We start from the raw sequence: 22,216 nt of genomic DNA, 5'->3' as shown, positions 1-22,216 counted from the left end.
CGGCTGAGTGCAGCGCGACCCTGAAGTTGGGAACAGGAAGCGCGGTGCCCACAGAAGCACGGTTTGGCCAGGTCTTGCTTACAGTCTGATGAGCTCAGCCACTGAGGGATGGCTGAGGCAGGCAGAACTGAGCTTGTTGCATTTAAATGAACGGAGATACCAGAAGCCAGGACGGGGGTCAAACACAGGTAGGTCAGTTCAGAGCATATACAGGGGCGAGCCAAGGTCATACACGAGCAGGGTCCAGGTACAAGCCGAGGGTCAAGCCGGGTGGTCAGGAAGCAGGAGCAGAGTCCAGAAGCAGGCAGAGGGTCAAACACAGGAGATCAGGAAGCGAGGTCAAGGCAAGCCGGGTCACAACGAAAAAACACGGGTCAAGGTACACAGGAGACTGAAGAGATAATCCAGCAATGAGCAGCTCCAGCAGCAGGTTTAAATAGACCAGGAAGTTAGTCATGTGATCTGTTCAGGTTACAAGGAGGAAGTACCGCCCACCTTAGTCACCATGGCGGCCATGATTGTCTTGGGCGGAATTTCCAGTCCTTCTTCGGCCATTTCCCTGACAGCATGGAAGCCAATCAGCTCCTATCTTCAGCTTGTTCAAATAAGCTTTAGCAATAAAACCTGGAAGCTGATTTCTATGCAGAGCCATACCAGATTTTGCACTCTCCAGTTTTAGTAAATAACTCCATCCTGCCTCCAGTAAATCAGCAGCACCAGCACTCAGCTCCAGCCTTATTACATCCTGGCTCCTTGAGGCAAGAATGCCGCGTACACACGACCGTTTTTCTGGTTCTAAAAAATTACGTTTAAAGGGTCTAGAAAAAAACGATATTTTTTTCAACTCGATCATTAAAACGGCCTTGCTCACACAATCGTGAAAAAAAATGCTCTAGCAAAGAGCGGTGACGTCCAACGCGTACAATGGCACCATAAGGGGGAAGTTCCATGCGGATGGCGCCACCTTTTGGGCTGCTTTAGCTGATTTCGTGTTAGTAAAAGAAGTTTCGCGCTTTTCAGTCTATTACAGCTTGATAAATGTGCTTACTCCATTACAAACAGTAGTTTTACCAGAACGAGCGGCTCCCATCTCATAACTTGCTTCTGAGCATGCGTGTTTTTTTTACGTCGTTAAAGCCCACACACGGCCATTTTTTACAACCTTAAAAACGACAACGTTATAAACGTTGTGAAAAAATCGAGCATGTTCGAAAACAAATTTGGTAATTTTTTAGATCGTGAAAAATGCTCTGGAGCCCACACACGTTTTCAATGACATAAAAAAAAACGGTTGTGTGTACGAGGCAAAAAACCCCATATAAGATTTTCTGCAGATTTTTGTCTTCAGATTTACCAAAACCATGTAGTGCAAGGGCCTGCCTGATTGCATACAAATTGAAACTCTTAAAGCGGGAGTTCACCCATTTGTGTTTTTTTTCCTCTTTTCCCCATAGCTGGATGCTCGTTTTGTCTAGGGGAATCGGCTATTTGTTTTAAAATATGAGCAGTACTTACTATCCTTCTTGATTGACAGTCTTCCGAGAGGCTTCCGACGGTCGCATCCATCGCGTCACTAGTAGCCGAAAGAAGCCGAACGTCGGTGCGGCTCTATACTGCGCCTGCGCACCGACGTTCGGCTTCTTTCGGAAAATCGTGACGCGATGGATGCGACCGTCGGAAGCCTCTCGGAAGACTGTCAATCAAGAAGGAACGCCCAGTCCCGCAGCCCATACCCGGAAGCGACGGAGAAGATGCATCTCGTAACGGTAAGTACGGATCATATTTTAAAACAACTAGCCGATTCCCCTAGACAAAACGAGCATCAATCTAAGGGGAAAATGTGTTCTCCATGGGTGAACCTCCACTTTAAGGTTTTACCTCATATTATATGGTTTTGGTAAATCTGAAGACACAAATTTGAAGAAAATCCAAGGCCCCTTTCACACTGAAGTGTTTTTACAGCGTTTTAGCGTTAAAAATAGCGCTCTTAAAACGCTCTCCATGCATCTCAATGGACCCTTTCACACTGAGTCCTGCAAGCAGCATCTTTGGAGCAGCTTTTGGGCGCTGAAAAAAACGCTTCAAAAACGCCCCTCTCCATTGAAATGAATTGAAAGCGCTGTAAAAACGCCTTACCCTTTCACACTGAGGCATTGCACTGGCGGGGCGTTGAGAAAAGTCCTGCAAGCAACATCCTTGGAGCAGCTTTTGGGCGATGAAAAAAGCGCTCCAAAAACGCTGTAAAAACGCCTTACCCTTTCACACTGAGGCACTGCAAAAACGCCCTGAAACGTTAGGGTCTTAGCAGTGCTTTACCAGCACATTGGGATTGCAGATGAGGCTTCGCTCGAATAACGCTGTAATAACGCTCGAATAAGGCTGTAATAACGTTCGAATAACGCTGTAATAATGCTCGAATAACGCTCGAAAAACGCCCCAGTGTGAAAGGAGCCTAATAGTGAGAAAGGCACGGAGCAACGCAGTGGGGGAAGGGCCGCATGACAGGGTGGGACCGTTAGTGCAGATTGGTCAGGGGGAAGTAGGGGATGGGCTGGCCGGGCAGAGGGGGCGTGGTCGGCAGAAGGATAGACGTGGAGGAAGTGACGTGGGTCACTCCTCCATTTTACAGCAGAGGGAAAGCTTCAGCTCCTCTAAACATGGCGGCGGTTGCGGAGCTAATTGCGCAGTTACGCGCGGCGGCGGCCACAGAGGGGGCCGATTGGGTCAGAGAACAGGTGGCTGCAGCGTTGGAGGCGCCGACCGCGGCGAACGCTGAGGGGGGTAAAACGGCGCGCGCTAGGCGGTCAAAACCGCCGGAGCGGTACAGTCCGGGGCCTTCCCCAGGCACAGACCGGAATACACGGAGACCCGCCAGGGGCCCTCCAGCTCCATCCCCGCAGCGGTCTACAGCTGGGCCCTCGGGGGGGGCTGGGAGGAATCCGCGTCGCGGCCGTTGCGCCGCAGTGGGGGGGTCAGACAGCCCGCCTGGGCCCTCACCACCAGCTCGACGGAGATGCCCGGACAGCGCGGTCGGGACTGCAGGGGACGGTCGTGGCAGTCATGCGACCCAGCGGGTGGAGTCCAGCCAGCGGCCCCGGTGCCAATCCCCTACGGCGGCCAGGGGCCCGGCAGCGAGTGGAGGGAGTTCGGAGCGGAGTATGGGGGCGGCGAGGAGTGAGGGACGTGGTCGGGGAGCGGAGGCCCGGGCGAGCGGGCGCTCACGGAGCCCATCTGCGGAGGTCGCGAGCGGGTCTGGTGTTCCGGGACAGAGGGGTCGGAGTTCAGCGCAACACAGGCCGTCTGCAGCTGCGTCACGACAAGACGGGGACCGGCAGAGAGACTTTTCGCCAGCGCGGAGTGAGGACCGGTCCGAGGGGGAGCTGTCCGGGTCTGAGAGTGACGAGGGTCCGGGACAACGAGCAGCGGTGGAGTCCATTCCGGCGGCGCGTGGACCTAGTCCAAGGCGGCCTGGTAAGTCACAATCTACTTCAGTTTATAATTTATTGCAGGATTTGTTAGTGCAGAGTGGGGCCGGGGGGGGCTCTGGGAAAGACAGGGCTCAGGAGACGAGGGGGGTTGCCACGGGCGGGGCACTGTCAGGGGGTGAGGCTCAGGAGCTCTGGGCCGGGTTGCGGGACTTGGTTAAGAGGTTCGAACCAGGGGCTGGCAGCACGCCCTCTCCAGCGGTGGCATGGTCCCCGCTGGGGGGGGGGGTCGGGTCAGACGGAAGGGGTTCAGGCAGCAGGCCCGGTGGTGCAGGAGGGCTCGAGCGCGGGGGCGGCGTCGGCGAGCGGAGCGGCGGTTGCGAGTGTGTCGGTGGCGCAGGTGGTTGCGCCTGAGGCGGCAAGTGATAAGAGGGAGGTTGTCAGGTTAGCAGATGCCGCGCAGAGCGAAATGTACACTTGCTTTGAGGCGACGTTGGGGGCTCATCTGAAGCCGGAAGTTAGGGAAAAAATTTGGAAGGGGGAGTACGTGGAGATTTTCACGTTACTTCCCCTCGAGAAATTTAATCTGACCCGGGTGAAGCCCGAATTGAACAAGAAGGAGGACGAGGAGCGACGGCGGTATCGTCTGATACCCCGTACGTTCACCAATTGGCTCCAAGCGTTTTCGATCTTGGCATGCGTGGTGGGGGAGAAAGCTCAGCACTGTTCGGGTTTATTTATATACCAGGAGGCTATCCGGTCGGCGCACCAGACGTATGGCGGGACGGCGTGGTTGCAGTATGATGAACAATTCCGTCAACGGATGTCTTTCCGACCGACACTGCGCTGGAACCAGAAGGACATCAACCTGTGGATGACCTTGATGACAGCGGCGCGGGCTCCACAACAGTTTTTTCAGGGAGGGGTCGGGGGTGCTTCTGCCTCAGGACTACCGGCCGAAAAGAGATGGGGCTATTGTTGGCAATTTAATGAAGGGACGTGCAAATACGGCACAAACTGCCGATTTAAGCACACGTGTTCAGGGTGCGGAGGCACCCACGCGTTGGCAAAATGCTTTAAGCGGAACAAAGGTCGTCCCGGCGAGTCTGGGGGAAAAGGGGGTGACTCCGGTGCGGGTGGCAAGGATGCTTCCCTTCCTCAATAGATACCCCGACAGGCGCGCGGCAAAGTTGCTGGAGGAGGGCTTTGCCAGCGGTTTTAGGATACCATGTTCTCTTTCAGTTGTCCCCCCGGAAGCGAGTAATTTGAGATCGGCGGTGCTGCATTCTGCGGTGGTTTCGGAGAAACTCACCAAAGAAGTGCGTTTGGGTAGGATGGCCGGGCCGTTTGCGACGGCTCCGGTTGATGACTTGGTCGTGTCCCCGCTGGGGGTGGTCCCCAAGAAGGAACCGGGCAAGTTCCGGTTGATACACCATTTATCTTTCCCAAAAGGCGGCTCGGTCAATGACGCCATTGCGCCGGAGGATTGCACGGTGTCTTATACGTCATTTGACGCAGCGGTCTCGTGGGTGCGCAAGTGCGGCCGGGGTGCTCTCATGGCGAAGGCCGATGTGGAATCGGCTTTTCGGTTATTGCCGGTTCACCCGGACAGCTTTCGGCTATTGGGATGCAGCTGGGATGGGGCATACTATGTGGATCGTTGTTTGCCCATGGGTTGTTCCATCTCTTGCGCGCTGTTCGAGACGTTTAGCTCCTTTCTGGAGTGGGTTGTGCGAGACGTATCAGGGCTCAGCTCCGTCATTCATTACCTGGATGACTTCTTGTGCATTGGCCAGCCCGGGGCGAACACGTGTGCGGTACTGTTGGGCACGCTGCAGTATGTGGCTGATCGGTTCGGGGTTCCACTGGCGCCGGGGAAGACGGAGGGCCCCACTACCTCCATTGTCTTCTTGGGTATCGTGCTGGATTCGATGAAGATGGAGTGCCGATTACCGGAGGACAAGCTGGAGGCGTTGAAGGCGGAAGTGCGAGGGACCATTGGGCTACGGAAGATTCAGCTGCGCAGTATGCAGTCGCTGCTGGGTAAGTTGAACTTCGCCTGCAGAATTATGCCCATGGGGAGGGTGTTTTGCCGCCGGTTGGCGGGAGCGACAGCTGGCGTGCGGAAGCCCAAGCACTTTGTTACCCTTACGGGGGAGCACAGAGCCGACTTGAGGGTCTGGCAGGAGTTTCTGAGTTCCTTTAATGGCCGTGCGTTGTGGATGTCCGGGCCTGTGAGCAACTTCGACTTGGAGTTGTTTACGGATGCTGCTGGCTCGACAGGGTATGGAGCATTTTGTCAGGGCAGGTGGAGCGCTGAGGCGTGGCCGAGGCAGTGGCAGGAGGCGGGATTCTTGAAGAATCTGGTGCTCCTAGAGCTCTTCCCGATTGTGGTGGCATTGGAGCTGTGGGGTGAGACGCTGCGGAATTCGAAGGTGCGCTTCAATTGCGATAACCTGGGGGTGGTGCAGGTAGTGAATCGTATGTCGGCGGGATCCCCGCCGGTGATTTGTTTGCTGCGCCATTTGGTGCTACGTTGCTTGCACTTGAATGTCTACATGTATGCTGTACACCTACCGGGGGTCGAGAACACCTTGGCTGACGCTTTGTCTCGTTTTCAGTGGGACAGGTTCCGGGAGTTGGCACCAGCAGCGGAGCAACACGGAGTCCCCTGTCCCGCCTGGATGTGGGACATTGTTTTCACAGCGCAGCAGGGTGGATCCAGCGGTCGGTGAGCAAGGCGACATGGTCGGCCTACTCCAAGGTATGGCGAGAATGGGTGGAGCTGGCGTTAGGACTGGGTATCTCCCCGGTGGGGCAAGAGGCAGGCATCGCTGTCCTCTATTTTCTCACGTTGAAAATGGAGCAGGGGGTGTCGGTGTCAGCGATCGATCGGGTGTTGGCAGGCTTGACGTTTTTCTTTAAGTGGCACGGGGTGACGGATTGCACAAAGGAATTTTGGGTGAGGCAGACGGTGAAAGGGTATAGGAAGGGCAGGAAGGCGGCTGATTGCCGCCGGCCGGTGTCGTTTGGGATGCTTCAGAACCTTTTTCTGCGTTTACCGGCGGTGTGTTCAACGGCATACGAGTGTGCACTTTTCAAGGCAGCTTTTGCACTGGCCTTTTTCGGTGCATTGAGGGTGAGTGAACTGGTCAGTTCCTCGCGAGGGGTGCAGGGTGGTTTGCTGATTCAAGATGTGGAACTATCCGGGGGAAGTCTAGGAATCTGGGTGCGTAGGTCTAAGACGGACCAAAGGGGGAAAGGAATGCGGCTACAGTTGTTCAGGGTTCCGGGAGCGGCAATTTGTCCAGTGTGGGCGGTGGAATCGTTTCGATCCATGCGTCCTGGGGCGGCAGGGTCCTTCCTAATGCATCAAGATGGGTCAGCATTGTCGAAGTTTCAGTTCGTGGCGGTTTTCCGGAGATGTTTGAAAGACGCAGGGTATGACCCGAAGGATTATTCGGCGCATTCGTTCCGGATCGGGGCGGCTACCGAGGCCGCCCGGGCCGGTTTGGCTGCGGACGTGGTGAAAAAGATTGGGCGGTGGGATTCGGAGAGGTTCAGGATCTACATCCGCCCTCATTTGATGCTTGAGTAAGTTTAGGGCAGGGGAGTTATCTGGGGGCAGTTGTTCTACACAGTGAGAGTGGGAATGGGGATTGCTGTTAGAAGTTATATGTGTTTTACTTGATGTTTTTCAGGTGGTGAGCCTTGCCTGGTATGGATACTAGGTCACTCATACGTGCATTGGGGGGCCAGACAGGTGGATGGTCGGCCGAACGGCAGGCAACTGGGCATCCCTTTTCAAGAAGCCCTGGTCAGGTGGATTGGGTTCCCGGGGTTGGTGTGGAGCAGGGTCATGCCGGAGGTACAGAAGTTCGTGCGTTTAGATAGGGCTCCGGACGTCCTGGTACTCCATGCAGGCGGGAACGACATGGGTTCTAGGTCCATGCATCAGCTAATCCGGGACATAAAGTATGATTTTCTTAGGTTGCGCTCGTTGTTTCCAGACATGATTATTGTCTGGTCGGAGATGGTGGGACGAACAGCGTGGAGATGGGCCTGGTCGGTGGAGAAGGTCAACAAGGCGCGGGTTAAAGTGAACAAGGAGGTGGGGAGGTTCTTTATGCGCAATGGTGGAGTGGTGGTGAGACATAGAGAGTTGGAAGTTGAGACATGGCGTTTTCTGCGTAGGGACGGGGTCCATCTCAACGAGGTGGGCATCGCCCTATGGGTGCTAGGGCTGCAGGAGGGAATCCAGAGGGCCCTGAGGGTGTGGAGGTGCTCGCAAGGGTAAGGCTTTATCCTTGTGAGCGGTGGCGTGTTTTTGGGTCTCGGTAAGACTAAAAGTCTGGCTAGTTGGGGTAAGTTAAAGTTGTACCCATACGTGGTATGGGAGGTTATGGTGTACCTTGTGGTTGGCGGGTGTTAACCAGGAAGGGGTTAAAGGGTTAAGGTCACTGAGGACGGTTACACTGCCTCCGAGTCGGTGTCTTGCGGCTGAGGCCTAGTTTAGAAGTATTTGTCCCAGTGTCCAAGTTCGAGAGGGGTGGTCCTTTTGACCACCAGGGGGTTGTTGATAGGGTTATATAGTATTTAAGAGTTATTTAATACAGTTATTTATGTAAGATTATTGGTTTAATAAATAAGGCCTGAAGGCCAATTTTACTCCACAACGTGGTCTTTGGCATTATTGGGGTTAACAGGGTGGTACGAAAGGGGGTGGTAACATGGGGGTTTTAGGTATTAAGTGGACACTAAGATCGGTCCTTAACATGTCAAGAAAGGCACGGAGCAACGCAGTGGGGGAAGGGCCGCATGACAGGGTGGGACCGTTAGTGCAGATTGGTCAGGGGGAAGTAGGGGATGGGCTGGCCGGGCAGAGGGGGCGTGGTCGGCAGAAGGATAGACGTGGAGGAAGTGACGTGGGTCACTCCTCCATTTTACAGCAGAGGGAAAGCTTCCCACCCACCCTCCCTAGTTTTAGGCAGGCTAGTGGGGCGTGTTTTTGGGTCTCGGTAAGACTAAAAGTCTGGCTAGTTGGGGTAAGTTAAAGTTGTACCCATACGTGGTATGGGAGGTTATGGTGTACCTTGTGGTTGGCGGGTGTTAACCAGGAAGGGGTTAAAGGGTTAAGGTCACTGAGGACGGTTACACTGCCTCCGAGTCGGTGTCTTGCGGCTGAGGCCTAGTTTAGAAGTATTTGTCCCAGTGTCCAAGTTCGAGAGGGGTGGTCCTTTTGACCACCAGGGGGTTGTTGATAGGGTTATATAGTATTTAAGAGTTATTTAATACAGTTATTTATGTAAGATTATTGGTTTAATAAATAAGGCCTGAAGGCCAATTTTACTCCACAACGTGGTCTTTGTCATTATTGGGGTTAACAGGGTGGTACGAAAGGGGGTGGTAACATGGGGGTTTAAGGTATTAAGTGGACACTAAGATCGGTCCTTAACATGTCATGTATTGGGCTTTAAGCGGCAAATACATCACATGCATCCTCCCCAGGCCAGAGCCAGGGAGGAAGAGAGCTTGCTTCAGTCAGCCCCAAATATTTATTCCTTTTCCCATAATGCACCGCACCACTGACACATGAAATTCCTGTTGGTGGACTGGTAAAAGGCATGAATATTCATAATCCAGACCTACTGTGTGATCTCATACTAATACCAGAGGTGACAATGCCACAGAAGGTAAAACTGACAATCAGGCTGAACTTAGGGGAAGCTGTACAAGACACAGACTACACATTGGCACTGGCTGATTGCAGCCACACAGAACTAAATTTAGACACTCCAACATAAGGCAGAGTGGCTGCACATGTGTTTTTGTTTTTTTTATATCTGTACTGCAGCAAGGGCTAAGATGCCCTGTGCTGGCAGCAAGCTGGAAATCAACAGCACTGTGCTGGAAACATGAGTGCTGATGATTAGAAAAGCTCTTTTGAGTTTCATTTTAACCCCCTGCTACAGTAAAATGATACAGTAAATAAAAAAAGATGCCTACACGTATTGCCATTTATAGCGCCTGACTACATTACAGTAGTAAAAAAAAAAAAAAACCTTGAGCTGAGATTTAGGCAGTCCACCTGTTGCCTGGAGTTGCCCTTTAGATTGATACTGTATGTGTTATTTTATTTTTTCTTTAGGTCTTATATTTTCTAATGGTGATAACTGGAAAGCCATGAGACGATTCACTCTTTCTACACTGCGAGATTTCGGGATGGGGAAGAGAACACTAGAAGATAATATCACTGAAGAGTGCCAACATCTGATAAAAGTTTTTAAAGCCTACAAAGGTCAGTAGTAGCATAATGTGGTTTAAAGTTCAGTTGCAAAATCCCATATACTCTTACTATCTGTATCTATTCCCACAACTGTACTCAGGAGACAGGCCATACTACATCTATTGTCTTTTTTTGTTTTTTCAGATTCTTACAACCTCACACACACTCACTTATTCAGGGAAATTAAATATAGAAGTTTAAACAGTGGCGGCCCGTCCATAGGGACGCACGGGCGCCGCCCCCCCCCCCTCCCACAGTCACAAAAAACAAAAACAAAAAAAAACGGGCCCTTTAAGAACTTTTATTCGGCTAAAATGTCATTTTGACATTTTAGCCGCAGTTCTGGCGGCCGTCTATAGAGGGCGCTGCAGCGCCACCCCCTCTCGCAAATAACACACATTCGTGCATAAATGCACGAATGTATGTTATTGCTGGTTGCCAGCGCTACCTGGTCTATTCAGATAACCGGATGCGGGACGCCGGTTACCCGAATAGCGGCAGCTGGTTGGCTGAGGGGAACTGCCTATGAAAGCCAGCGGCTCTGATAGGCTTTTCTCCGGCTCTCAGCTGTCTATACTCTGAGCGCAGGCAATCTGCGCTCATTGTATAAGACAAACGGCCGTTTCAGCCAATCAGGTTCCCGGATTCTGGTTATCAGGAACCTGATTGGCTGAAGCTTCACCACAGCGGCAGAAGACATCGAGGGAGCACATGGAATCCTCAGGTAAGTGCTTTTTACAGGGAAAGGGGCACAGTGACATCATGGGGCACAGTGGTGACAAAGGGCACAGAGGTGACAATTGGCACAGTGGCATCATGGGGCACAGTGGTGACAAAGGGCACAGAGGTGACAATTGGCACAGTGGCATCATGGGGCACAGTGGTGAGTGACAATGGGCACAGTGGCATCATGGGGCACAGTGGTGACAATGGGCACAGTGGCATCATGGGGCACAGTGGTGACAATGGGCACAGTGGCATCATGGGGCACAGTGGTGACAATTAAAGGGCACAGTGGTGACAATTGGCACAGTGGCAACAGTTGAGGGGCACAGTGGCTGCGTTTGATGGCATGGCACAGTGGTGACAATTGATGGCACAGTGACTGTGTTTGATGGTATGGCACAGTGGTGACAATTGATGGCACAGTGGCTGCGTTTGATGGCATGGCACAGTGGTGACAATTGATGGCACAGTTGCTGTGTTGCATGGCACAGTGGTGACAATTGATGGCACAGTGGCTGCGTTTGATGGCATGGCACAGTGGTGACAATTGATGGCACAGTGGTTGCATTTGATGGCATGGCACAGTGGTGACAATTGATGGCACAGTGGCTGCGTTTGATGGCATGGCACAGTGGTGACAATTGATGGCACAGTGGCTGCGTTTGATGGCATGGCACAGTGGTGAAGATTGATGGCACAGTTGCTGTGTTGCATGGCACAGTGGTGACAATTGATGGCACAGTGGCTGCGTTTGATGGCATGGCACAGTGGTGACAATTGATGGCACAGTGGTTGCGTTTGATGGCATGGCACAGTGGTGACAATTGATGGCACAGTGGCTGCGTTTGATGGCATGGCACAGTGGTGACAATTGATGGCACAGTGGCTGCGTTTGATGGCATGGCACAGTGGTGACAATTGATGGCACAGTGGCTGCGTTTGATGGCATGGCACAGTGGTGACAATTGATGGCACAGTGGCTGCGTTTGATGGCATGGCACAGTGGTGACAATTGATGGCACAGTGGCTGCATTTGGTGGCATGGCACAGTGGCTGCGTTTGATGGCACAGTGGCTGCATGTGATGGGCACAGTGAGGCTGCAATTTTTTTTTTTTCGTTTGCGCCCCCCCAAAAATTTTGAGCACCAGCCGCCACTGAGTTTAAAGATATGGCAGCAGAAGGCATTTACCAAAAGTTATGCAGATATGTCACAATGATCAGCAGACAAGCATGTACAGATGGATAGAAGGCATTTACCTGTAAAAAGCAGAGAAGACATGATCAGAATTAATAACTGCGGTGGTGAAACTGCACATCACTCGTGACAGAGCCACTCAGGAAAGAGCCACAGTATCTGGTGTATTTTAAATGATAAAGATAGAATATCAACCAAAACCAAAAATCCAGAAAAAATACATGATACAAATGTTAAAAATTTAGTTGCAGTTCAGTGAGTAAAATAAGTATTTGATCCAGTATCTGAAGTAAAACAGTACTTATGCCGCGTACACACGATCATTTTTCGGCATTTAAAAACGTCATTTAAAATGACGTGGGCTTCACATCGTTTTTCATCTTCTGAAAAACGACAAAAAAAAAAAAATTCGAGCATGCAGCATTTTTTAATGTCGTTTTTCAAAATGTCGTTTTTCGTGATGTAAAAAATGATCGTGTGTGGGCAAAAACGTTTTAAACCCGCGCATGCCCAGAAGCAAGTTATGATACGGGAGCGCTCGTTCTGGTAAAACTACCGTTCATAATGAAGTAAGCACATTCATCACGCTGTAACAGACAAAAAAGCGCAAATCGTCTTTTGCTAACAAGGAATCAGCTAAAAGCAGCCCAAAGGCGAATAGAACTTCCCCTTTCGAGTTCCGTTGTACGTGTTGTACGTCACCGCGCTTTGTTCATCATTTTTCCAAAACGATGGTGTGTGGGCAACATCGTTTTTAATGACCAAGTTGGAAAAACGTCGTTTTTTTTTCATGATGAAAAAATTACATTTTTTTTTAATGCCGAAAAACGATCGTGTGTACGCGCCATTAGTATTTGGTGGAGAAGCCCTTGTTGGCAAGCACAGAGTTAAGACGTTCCTTGTAGGCAGTGCCGATCCTGACGTCCCTGGGGCCCTAAGCAAAATGACATGTCACATTAAGGTTGAGAAGTGGGGGGGGGGCTGCCAAAAATGACATGTCACATTAAAGTTGAGAAGGGGGGGGGGCGCTGCTGACAGTAACAAGTCACATTGAAGATGTCGGAAATTACATCATACATTAAAGTGAGAAGCGGGGGGGGTGCTGACTTCCTACCTCTTCTCCCATGCAGCCAGAGAGTTGAGAAGCGGGGTGAGGGGTCGAAAATGACTTCTCACCAAGCAGGGCCTCTAGTAATTTGGGGGGCCCTAAGCGGCTTGCATAGTGAGCCTATAGGGCGGATCGGCCCTGCTTGTAGGTTTGCACACATCTCAGGAGGAATTTTGGTCCACTCTTCTTTACAGATCTTCTCTAAATTCTTAGGGCCAGATTCACAGAAGAGATACGACGGCGTATCTCCTGATACGCCGTCGTATCTCTGTGTTCCGGCCATCCTAACTTTGCGACTGATTCATAGAATCAGTTACGCATAGATAGCCATAAGATCCGACTTACACTGTCGGATCTTAAGGATGCAATTCTTTTTTTTTCATTCAAATTTAAGTTTATTTTCAATAAAAGTACATACATTTGTACTATAACAGCAGTATACAAGTTAGTAATATACAGAAAATAATAAATCAAGTGCATTACTTTTCATATTAGACATTCAGGGATGCAATTCTATGCCAGCCGCTAGGTGGTGAGGCCATTGCGGTCGGCGTAGAATATGCAAATGACTAGTTACGGCGATCCACGAAGATCCGCGCGTTCGTCGCAATCCCGTACGTCGTCGCTAGTCGTTTTTACCCATCGCAAAGTTACACTTGCTTTAACATGGCTTATCTTTGGTCGTTCGTTTTTAATTTTTGTTTTGTTGGCGTAAGACGTCCGGGAATACGAAACGCCGTAACGCACGTCGCATTTAAAAAAAAACGTCGGGGCGCCGTAATTTCGCTCAATGCACGTCAGGAAATTTGAACACGGAGCATGCGCAGAACGTTCGGCGCGGGAACGCGCCTAATTTTAATGGTGCCGGCCCCATTTGAATTAGGTGGGCTTGCGCCGAGTGGAATTACGTTACACCGCCACAAGTTTACAGGTAAGAGCTTTGTGAATCAGGCACTTACGCTGTAAACCTGCGGCGGTGTAACGTAAATGGGATATGTTACGCTGCCGCAGCGTAACGTATTTCTCTCTGAATCTGGCCCTTAATTCTTAAGGTTTTTTGGCTGTCACTTGGCAACTCGAAGTTTTAGCTCCCTCCATAAATTTTCTAGAGGATTAAGGTCTTGGGACTGGCTAGGCCACTCCATAACCTTAATGTGCTTCTTCTAGAGAACAGTAGATCTCTGTCATGTCACCTGTCAGGCCCCGTACACACGTCCGAGGAACTCGACGTGCCAAACACATCGAGTTCCTCGTCTAGTTCTGTGTTGAAGCCGCCGAGGATCTCGGCGGACCGACTTTCCTCATTGAACAACTAGGAAATAGAGAACATGTTCTCTATTTGGCCCGACGATTTCCTCGTCGGCTTCCTCGGTGAAAAGTGTACACACGACCGAGTTTCTCGGCAGAATCCAGATTACGGGCCGTCAGCGGACATTGAGTCCCCCCGACCCACGGGAACGCTCCCGGCGATTCGTGCAGGAGAGCCGACCTACCGGCGTATAACGATGGCGGCTGGTCGGCAAGTGGTTAAAGCGAAATGCAGTGTATACAAAAGTATTATGTTTGAAATAAAAATACAGCTTATTCAGGAAATAAACTAAACTTGCTTTTTTAAATTAAATTTTTTATTACAAACAGAATATCAGGGACTATATATGTTAAGAACATTTCAACTTTACATGAGAACAGTTAACCACTACCATTTCCCTCATAATAATGTAAAAGCTAATGTGCATTTAAACTTCTGAAAAAATTGGATGTATAAAATTGAAATATCATTGAAAGTCTGAGAAGTGATGAATTCCCCCTCTTTCTACGACTATGTGCCAACACAAGGGAACATGCTCAGACATAAAAACAATTGTCACAATTTAACTCCCATTCCTTTTTTCACGAGCGCTATTGTAAATTCGCAAATTCACTCTTGCCAAACATGCGTTCGCGAACATAAAAATTAGCATTATATAGCCAAATGCAAGTTTCAACCATTTAATATAATTGTACAAGTGTAACATCCCAAAAAATACATTTTAATTTGAGATGAACAGTTTATTTCTCTAAAATAAATTGTCCTTGCTGGGTTTTTATGTTGCTTCTTATTATTTAAAAAAAAAAAGGCTAGTAATGTGTAATGTTTTCACGTTTTGGTAAAATATATTTTTCACCAATATCTAACCTGAAACTCCTACAGGTGTCTTCACAAACCACAAACAATACCATTGCTGATGCAAATTTTAAATGAGTCACAATTTTGTGTGTTATTTAGTATTTCCCAATGGTCATAATTTTACCCCCAAAAATGTGACATGTGTACCAACATCAGAAATCAAAATGTCATTCCCAAAATTAAAGGGGTTGTAAAGGAAATTGTTTTTTTCCCTACATAGCTTCCTTTACCTTAGTGCAGTCCTCCTTCACTTACCTCATCCTTCCATTTTGCTTTTAAATGTCCTTATTTCTTCTGAGAAATGCTCGCTTCCTGTTCTTCTGTCTGTAACTCCACACAGTAATGCAAGGCTCTCTCCCTGGTGTGCAGAAAGCCTCTTGAGAGGGGTGGGGGCGAGCAGGAGTGTCAGGATGCCCACTAACACACAGCTCCTTTCTCTATCTGCAAAGTAGAGAGTGTCCTGACTTGCCTGCTCACCCCCTCCCCCCTTAAGAGGCTTTCTCCACACCAGGGAGAAAACCCCAAAGGACACGTCTACCATTCCTACATTTATGCATACTCTCCTTGTCCTCCTGCTCTCTCTCCTTTCGTTCTCCTTTAGATGTCTGATTTCAAGATCCCCTCTTGGCTATGTGTATACACTTTTATCCCACCCAAAAAGTGTGTGTGTGTGTAACTACTACTTAATAATGATGTCAAATGATGTGTTATTATCATATAACCATGACAACACAATTTAGGAAGCCCTTTTGGACCTTACCATGAACACCACTGGGGGGCAATATCGTATTACAATTTATATAAAAATATTTTTAACATCGCAAATTTAATTCCTGAATAACCTTTCGACTTAAAGCCGAGTTCCACCCAAAAATGTAACTTCCGCTCTAAGTGATGGTGACCCCCTGACATGCCACATTTGGCATGTCATTTTTTTTGGGAGGGGTGGCTTCCTTTCCAGGGCTCTGCGGTACCGGAAGGAAGTTCCCCTTTCCCCCTTCTTCCCTGCAATCTTCTGGGACTTGTCACAGGCCCCAGAAAATTGCCTGGCCATTCACAGGGCGTAGCGCGACTCGCACATGCGCAGTGCATGTCCGACTGTGAAGCCACAGCCAGGTGCCCACAGTTTCAATGCCGGCGCCGCAGAGAGGAGGGGGAGAGGAGCGAGGCTTCATTCGTCCACATCGCTGGACAATGGGACAGGTGAGTGTCCGATTAATAATAATGCCAACTGCCTCACGACTATATACATCGGCAGAATGGCACAGGCAGGCAAAGCAACGTACCTGTGCCCACAATTGTGTCACGGAGCGGCAGAACGGGAACATGCCGATGTAAACAAGGCATTTCCCTGTTCTGCCTAGTGACAGGACAGTGATCTACTGCTCCCTGTCATCGGGAGCAGTGATCACTGTCATGTCACTTGTAACCCAGCCCCCTAACAGTTAGAATCACTCCCTATGACACACTTAACCCCTTCAACACCCCCTAGTGTTTAACTCCTTTCATGCCAATGTCATTTACACAGTAATCAGTGCATTTTTATAGCACTGATTGCTGTATAAATTACAATGGTCCCAAAATAGTGTCAAAAGTGTCCAATGTGTCCGCCGCAATATCACAGTCACGATAAAAATCGCAGATCGCCGTTAGTACTAGTAAAATGAAAAGAATTATAATAAAAATGCCATAAAACTATCCCCTATTTTGTAGATGCTATAACTTTTGCGCAAACCAATCAATAGACGCTTATTGAGATTTTTTTACCAAAAATATGTAGAAGAATACATATCGGCCTAAACTGAGGAAAAGGTTTTTTTTTTTATATATATTTTTTGGGGATATTTATTATAGCAAAAAGTAAAAAATATTGCTATTTTTTTAAAATTGTCACTCTATTTTTGTTTATAGTGCAAAAAATAAAAACCACTGAGGTGATCAAATACCACCAAATGATTTTGTGGGAAAACAGGACGTTAATTTTGTTTGGGTGCAACATCGCACGCCCGCTCTATTGTCAGTTAAAGCAACGCAGTGCTGAATCGCACTGGGCAGCCAATTCTTCTGGGGCTGAAGTGGTTAAAGAAAAAACTATAACTATATTGGTTTGGGGAAATATATCCCACTCTGCTTTTAATTGCTTTTTCTTTAAACTCTAGTTAATTAATGTGGTACTTAAAAACCTCATGTATTGTTTCAGGAGAATTCTTACTCCCAGAAACTTCATACATTTAGGGCCAGATTCACGTAGGAGAGCGCATCTTTGTGCGGGCGTAACGTATCCTATTTACGTTACGCCTCCGCAACTTTGACAGGCAAGTGCAGAATTCATAAAGCAAAGTTGCGGAGGCGTAACGTAAATAGGCCGGCGTAAGCCCGTCTTATTCAAATGTGGAAGATGTGGGAGTGTGTTATATAAATTTATTGTGACCCCACGTAAATGACGCTTTTTACGAACGGCGCATGCGCCGTTCGTGAAAGTATCCCAGTGCGCATGCTCCAAATTAACCCGCAAAAAGCCAATGCTTTCGATGTGAACGTAAATGACGCCCAGCCCTATTCACGAACGACTTACGCAAACGACGTAAAACGTGAAAAATTCGACGCTGTTCCGACGTCCATACCTAACATTGGTATGCCTCATCTAAGCCTCATAGAGCAGGGGTAACTTTACAAAAGAAAAAGCCTTACGTAAACGGCGTATCTCTACTGCGACGGCCGGGCGTACGTTCGTGAATAGGCGTATCTAGCTGATTTACATATTTCTAGGCGTAAATCCGCGTACATGCCCCTAGCGGCCAGCGTAAATATGCAGTTAAGATACGACAGCGTAGGAGACTTACACTAGTCGTATCTTATACAAATTCTGGCATATCTGATTCTTTGAATCAGGCGCCAAGATACGACGCCTCAGACTCAGAGATATGACGGCGTATCTGGAGATACGCCGTCGTATCTCCTACGTGAAACCGGGCCTTAGACTTTTCATAATATTACAAACATGCTATATTCAATTTATATATGTTTATCAATAGTTACAAATAAACATAAAATAATAAAAAAAAAAATAGATACATTATAAAAATAAATAAATCCAAATAATAGAGATTAATTAATTATGCATATATTTGCCCTATTATAATGTAATAATAATAATAATAAGATAATGAGAATTATTACTAATTTATATATTTACAGAAAATAATTTTACAAAACGCTTCAAAACCCACTTTGTGAACACATCTCTTTTCCTTTTCTCAATCCTGACAAGAGAGGAAAAAAGTCTGAGCCACATTCCTCTTTAAACATAACATTAGCTGGTACCTTATCCTATTTGGTTTGACAAGAAACCTCAATTATTTATGATCGGGGAAAAATATATGGTGGGGCACTTAAAGGGTCACTAAAGGATTTTTTTTTTTTAGCTAAAATGACTGTTTACAGGGTATAGAGACATAATAGTTAACTGATTCCCTTTAAAAATGATTACAAATAGATAAAAAACAATCATATAATGTACCTGCAGTTTAGTTTCGTTTTTGCTGTTGTTTCCTGGTTCTCTGATGTACAGAGCCAGAGAGCCAATAGAGGGCAGTGATGCTTGTGAAAACGAAACTGGATTGGTGCTGACACATTTAGTGATGCCCAATTAATTCAATTAAAGGGTCACTAAAGGAACATTTTTTTTAGCTAAAGAGCTTCCTTTACCTTACTGCAATCCTGTTTTCATGTCCTCATTGTTCGTTTTTGCTATGATGTTGCTGTAATCCTTCTCTGTTCTGAACAGTCTGTTTCCTGATGAAAAAAGTCATGGGAGCTTTCTCTCTGTGGCACTAATCAAGGAGGTGTGATTACTGTGTGTCTTAAACCCCTCAGAACCAATCACTTTAGTTTTACAAACCATCACTGCCCTCTATTGTCTCTGTGTCTCTGTACTTCACAGAAGCATGAAACCAGATGCATAAACTAAACTGAAACTACAGGTACATTATATGATTGATTTGTATCTATTTTGAATCATTTTTAAAAGGAATCAGTTAACTATTATGGCCCGGATTCTTGAAACACTTACGCTGACGTATCGACAGATACGCCGCGTAAGTGTAAATGTGTGCCGTCGTATCTCTGCGCCGTACCCATAGAACTAGATACGCCTGAAATTAGGCTTCATCCGGCCGACGTAAGTTTCCTATGCCGTCGTATCTTGGGTGCATATTTACGCTGTCCACAAGGGGCGCTCCCATTGATTTACGCGTCGAATATGCAAATGACTGAAATACGCCGATTCACGAACGTACTTGCGCTCGTCGCAGTAATATAAGCCGTTTACATAAGGCGTACGTCCGGCGTAAAGTTTTTCCACCTATAGGAGGCGCATCCCATGCAAAGGTATGGACGACGGAACAGCCGTCGTATTTTACGTTGTTTACGTAGTACTACGTGAATAGGGCTGGGCGTAGGTTACGTTCAGTGATTCGACGGATCTTAGGTGTTCGTTCCGACGTGATCCTGGGCATGCGCACTGGGAAGCGTCCATGGGATGGCACATGCGCCGTTCGTTGGATCACGCCCACTGTCCACCTACTTTGAATTAGGCGGGCTTACGCCGCATCATTTACGTTACGCTGGCGCAATGTAGGGAGCACGTGCTTTGAGAATAGGGTGAGTGAGAAACTTATATAGCGCAGCACATGCAAACTGAATCGCCTCTGGGCGCTTGGTGACCATTACTTTTTATTTTTTGTCCTCAGAAGAGATGGGTTTTGATCTTTCTCCTGAAGGCTAAATGGTTCTCCTCCAGCCGAATGCTGGCTGGTAGAGCGTTCCATAGTCTAGGTCTTTGGACCGCAAATCTTCTTTCTCCTTTGGACTTGTACCTGGCTTTAGGTATCTGGAGTAGATTTTGGTTGGTGGATCGCAGAACGCGATTGGGGTTGTGAGCTTTTAGTTTTTCGCATAGATATTGTGGGGCATTTCCCACAATACACTTATGCGTAAGACAGAGTGCTTTGAAAGTGATTCTGTCTTTTACTGGCAACCAATGAAGGGATCTCAGTGAAGGTGAGATTGATTCCCATGGTTTTTTCCCAGTCACAAGTCGAGCAGCCGTATTTTGAACGACTTGCAGACGCTTGGTTTGGTACTTTGGGAGTCCAAGATAAAGGGGATTTGCATAGTCAAGTCTGGAGTTGATAATTGTTCCCACCACGACTGCTCTGTCTTTTTTTGGGATAAAGGGAATAAGTCTGCGTAGTAGGCGCAGCAGATGATGTGATCCGCTGACTACTGACCCTATTTGTGCATCCATTGTCATGTAGGTGTCGAAGATGACTCTGAGACTTTTGACTTTGGCGCTAGGGGTGATGATTTTGCCCAGAATGGGCGGGGGTGTCCATGTTGTTGAGGGATGATTCTTTCGATTAGCGTGAAACAGGAGAAGTTCTGTTTTCGAACCGTTGAGTTTAAGGTAACTCTTCGTCATCCAATTTTCTACCAAAGTAAGGCATTTCTCTAGTCCGAGATAATGATCCTTTTTGTTGTAGATGCAAAAATATGTTTCCCCCCCATTATAACTTAGGTGGATGCAGCATCGGTCCGAAGTTGCATCTGTCCCCCGCCGCCTCTGCACTGAGAATCGAGTGATCGAACACTGCCAATGGCTCAGTTCTCACAGCTCCCTGAGAAGAGAGCTGCTGCCTGTCAATCACAGCTCTCTGCTCTGCCCCCTCGCACTCACTGGAGTGCTGAGCTGTGGAGGGGCAGGGAGCTGCTGGTTCAGGCTCTCAGTGGCTTGCTGAGAGGCTGAGACAGGCATCAGTCCACCTGGCAGATCCAGACTTTATTGTCATGATGACACGGTGCCTGGACTGATTCCAGTGACTTTGGTCTGCTCTCTGCTGAAAACGGGTCACAAGAGTGCAAGACGAATTGCACTATTGTGACCCATAGGAGAAACCCAGCCAAACAAGCTCAGGCTGGACTTCTCCTTTAACCAGTTCCCGACCCCCGCATGTACATATACGTCCACAATATGGCACGTACAGGCACATGGGCGTACACGTACGTCCTTGCCTATTAGCTGGTGGGGGGTCCGATCGGGACCCCCCCCGCTACATGCGGAGGTCGGGTCCGCTCGGGGAGCGATCCGGGACCACGGCGCGGCTATTTGTTTATAGCCGCTCCGTCGCGATCGCTCCCCGGAGCTGAAGAACCGGGAGAGCCGTATGTAAACACGGCTTCCCCGTGCTTCACTATGGCGGCGCATCGATCGCGTCATTCCCTTTATAGGGAAGACACGATCGATGATGTCATTCCTACAGCCACACCCCCCTACAGTTGTAAACACATACTAGGTGCACCCTAACTCCTACAGCGCCACCTGTGGTTAACTCCCAAACTGCAACTGTCATTTTCACAATAAAGAATGCAATTTAAATGCATTTTTTGCTGTGAAAATGACAATGGTCCCAAAAATGTGTCAAAATTGTCCGAAGTGTCCGCCATAATGTCGCAGTCACGAAAAAAATTGCTGATCGCCGCCATTAGTAGTAAAAAAAAAAAAATTAATAAAAATGCAATAAAACTATCCCCTATTTTGTAAACACTATAAATTTTGCGCAAACCAATCGATAAACGCTTATTGCGATTTTTTTACTAAAAATAGGTAGAAGAATACGTATCGGCCTAAACTGAGGAAAAAAAATGTTTTTATATATGTTTTTGGGGGATATTTATTACAGCAAAAAGTAAAAAATATTGCATTTTTTTCAAAATTGTCGCTCTATTTTTGTTTATAGCGCAAAAACTAAAAACCGCAGATGTGATCAAATACCACCAAAAGAAAGCTCTATTTGTGGGGGGAAAAAGGACGGCAATTTTGTTTGGGAGCCACGTCGCACGACCGCGCAATTGTCTGTTAAAGCGACGCAGTCCCGAACTGTAAAAACACCTTGGGTCTTTAGGCTGCATATTGGTCCGGGGCTTAACTGGTTAAAGAGTCACTAAAGGAAAACATTTTTTTTTGCTGAAATTACTGTTTACAGGGTATAGAGACATAAAAGTTAACTGATTCCTTTTAAAAATGATTAAAAATAGATTAAATTCAATCATATAATGTGCCTGCAGTTTCACTTTCGGTTTTAAACTGGTTTCATGTTTATGTGAAGTAAAGAGACCCACAGAACAAAAACAAACAAATCCAGGGCAGTGTTTTGTTTTTAAAATGAATCTGATTGGTTCTGAGGAGTTTTAGACACACAGTAATGACAGCTTCGACCATCGTGAAAAGCTCCCAGTATGATGGTTATA

General features: G+C 47.9%; 1 protein-coding gene across 2 annotated transcripts in view; it reads left to right on the top strand.

Annotated features, from left to right (window-relative positions):
- Nucleotides 1-22,216, top strand: part of LOC120936224 (cytochrome P450 2K4-like) — an 89,671-nt gene that overhangs the window by 25,664 nt on the left and 41,791 nt on the right. For both annotated transcript variants that reach the window (XM_040348418.1, XM_040348419.1), the window contains one exon: nucleotides 9,574-9,723. In XM_040348418.1, the coding sequence (XP_040204352.1) occupies nucleotides 9,574-9,723 (150 nt within the window). The remainder of the gene's footprint in view (nucleotides 1-9,573; nucleotides 9,724-22,216) is intronic.

The sequence above is a fragment of the Rana temporaria genome, chromosome 4 (genome assembly GCF_905171775.1).
Source record: "Rana temporaria chromosome 4, aRanTem1.1, whole genome shotgun sequence".
Classification (NCBI taxonomy): domain Eukaryota; kingdom Metazoa; phylum Chordata; class Amphibia; order Anura; family Ranidae; genus Rana; species Rana temporaria.
Note: the sequence above shows the minus strand (reverse complement) of the source record. Positions and strands in the feature narration are given on the sequence as shown.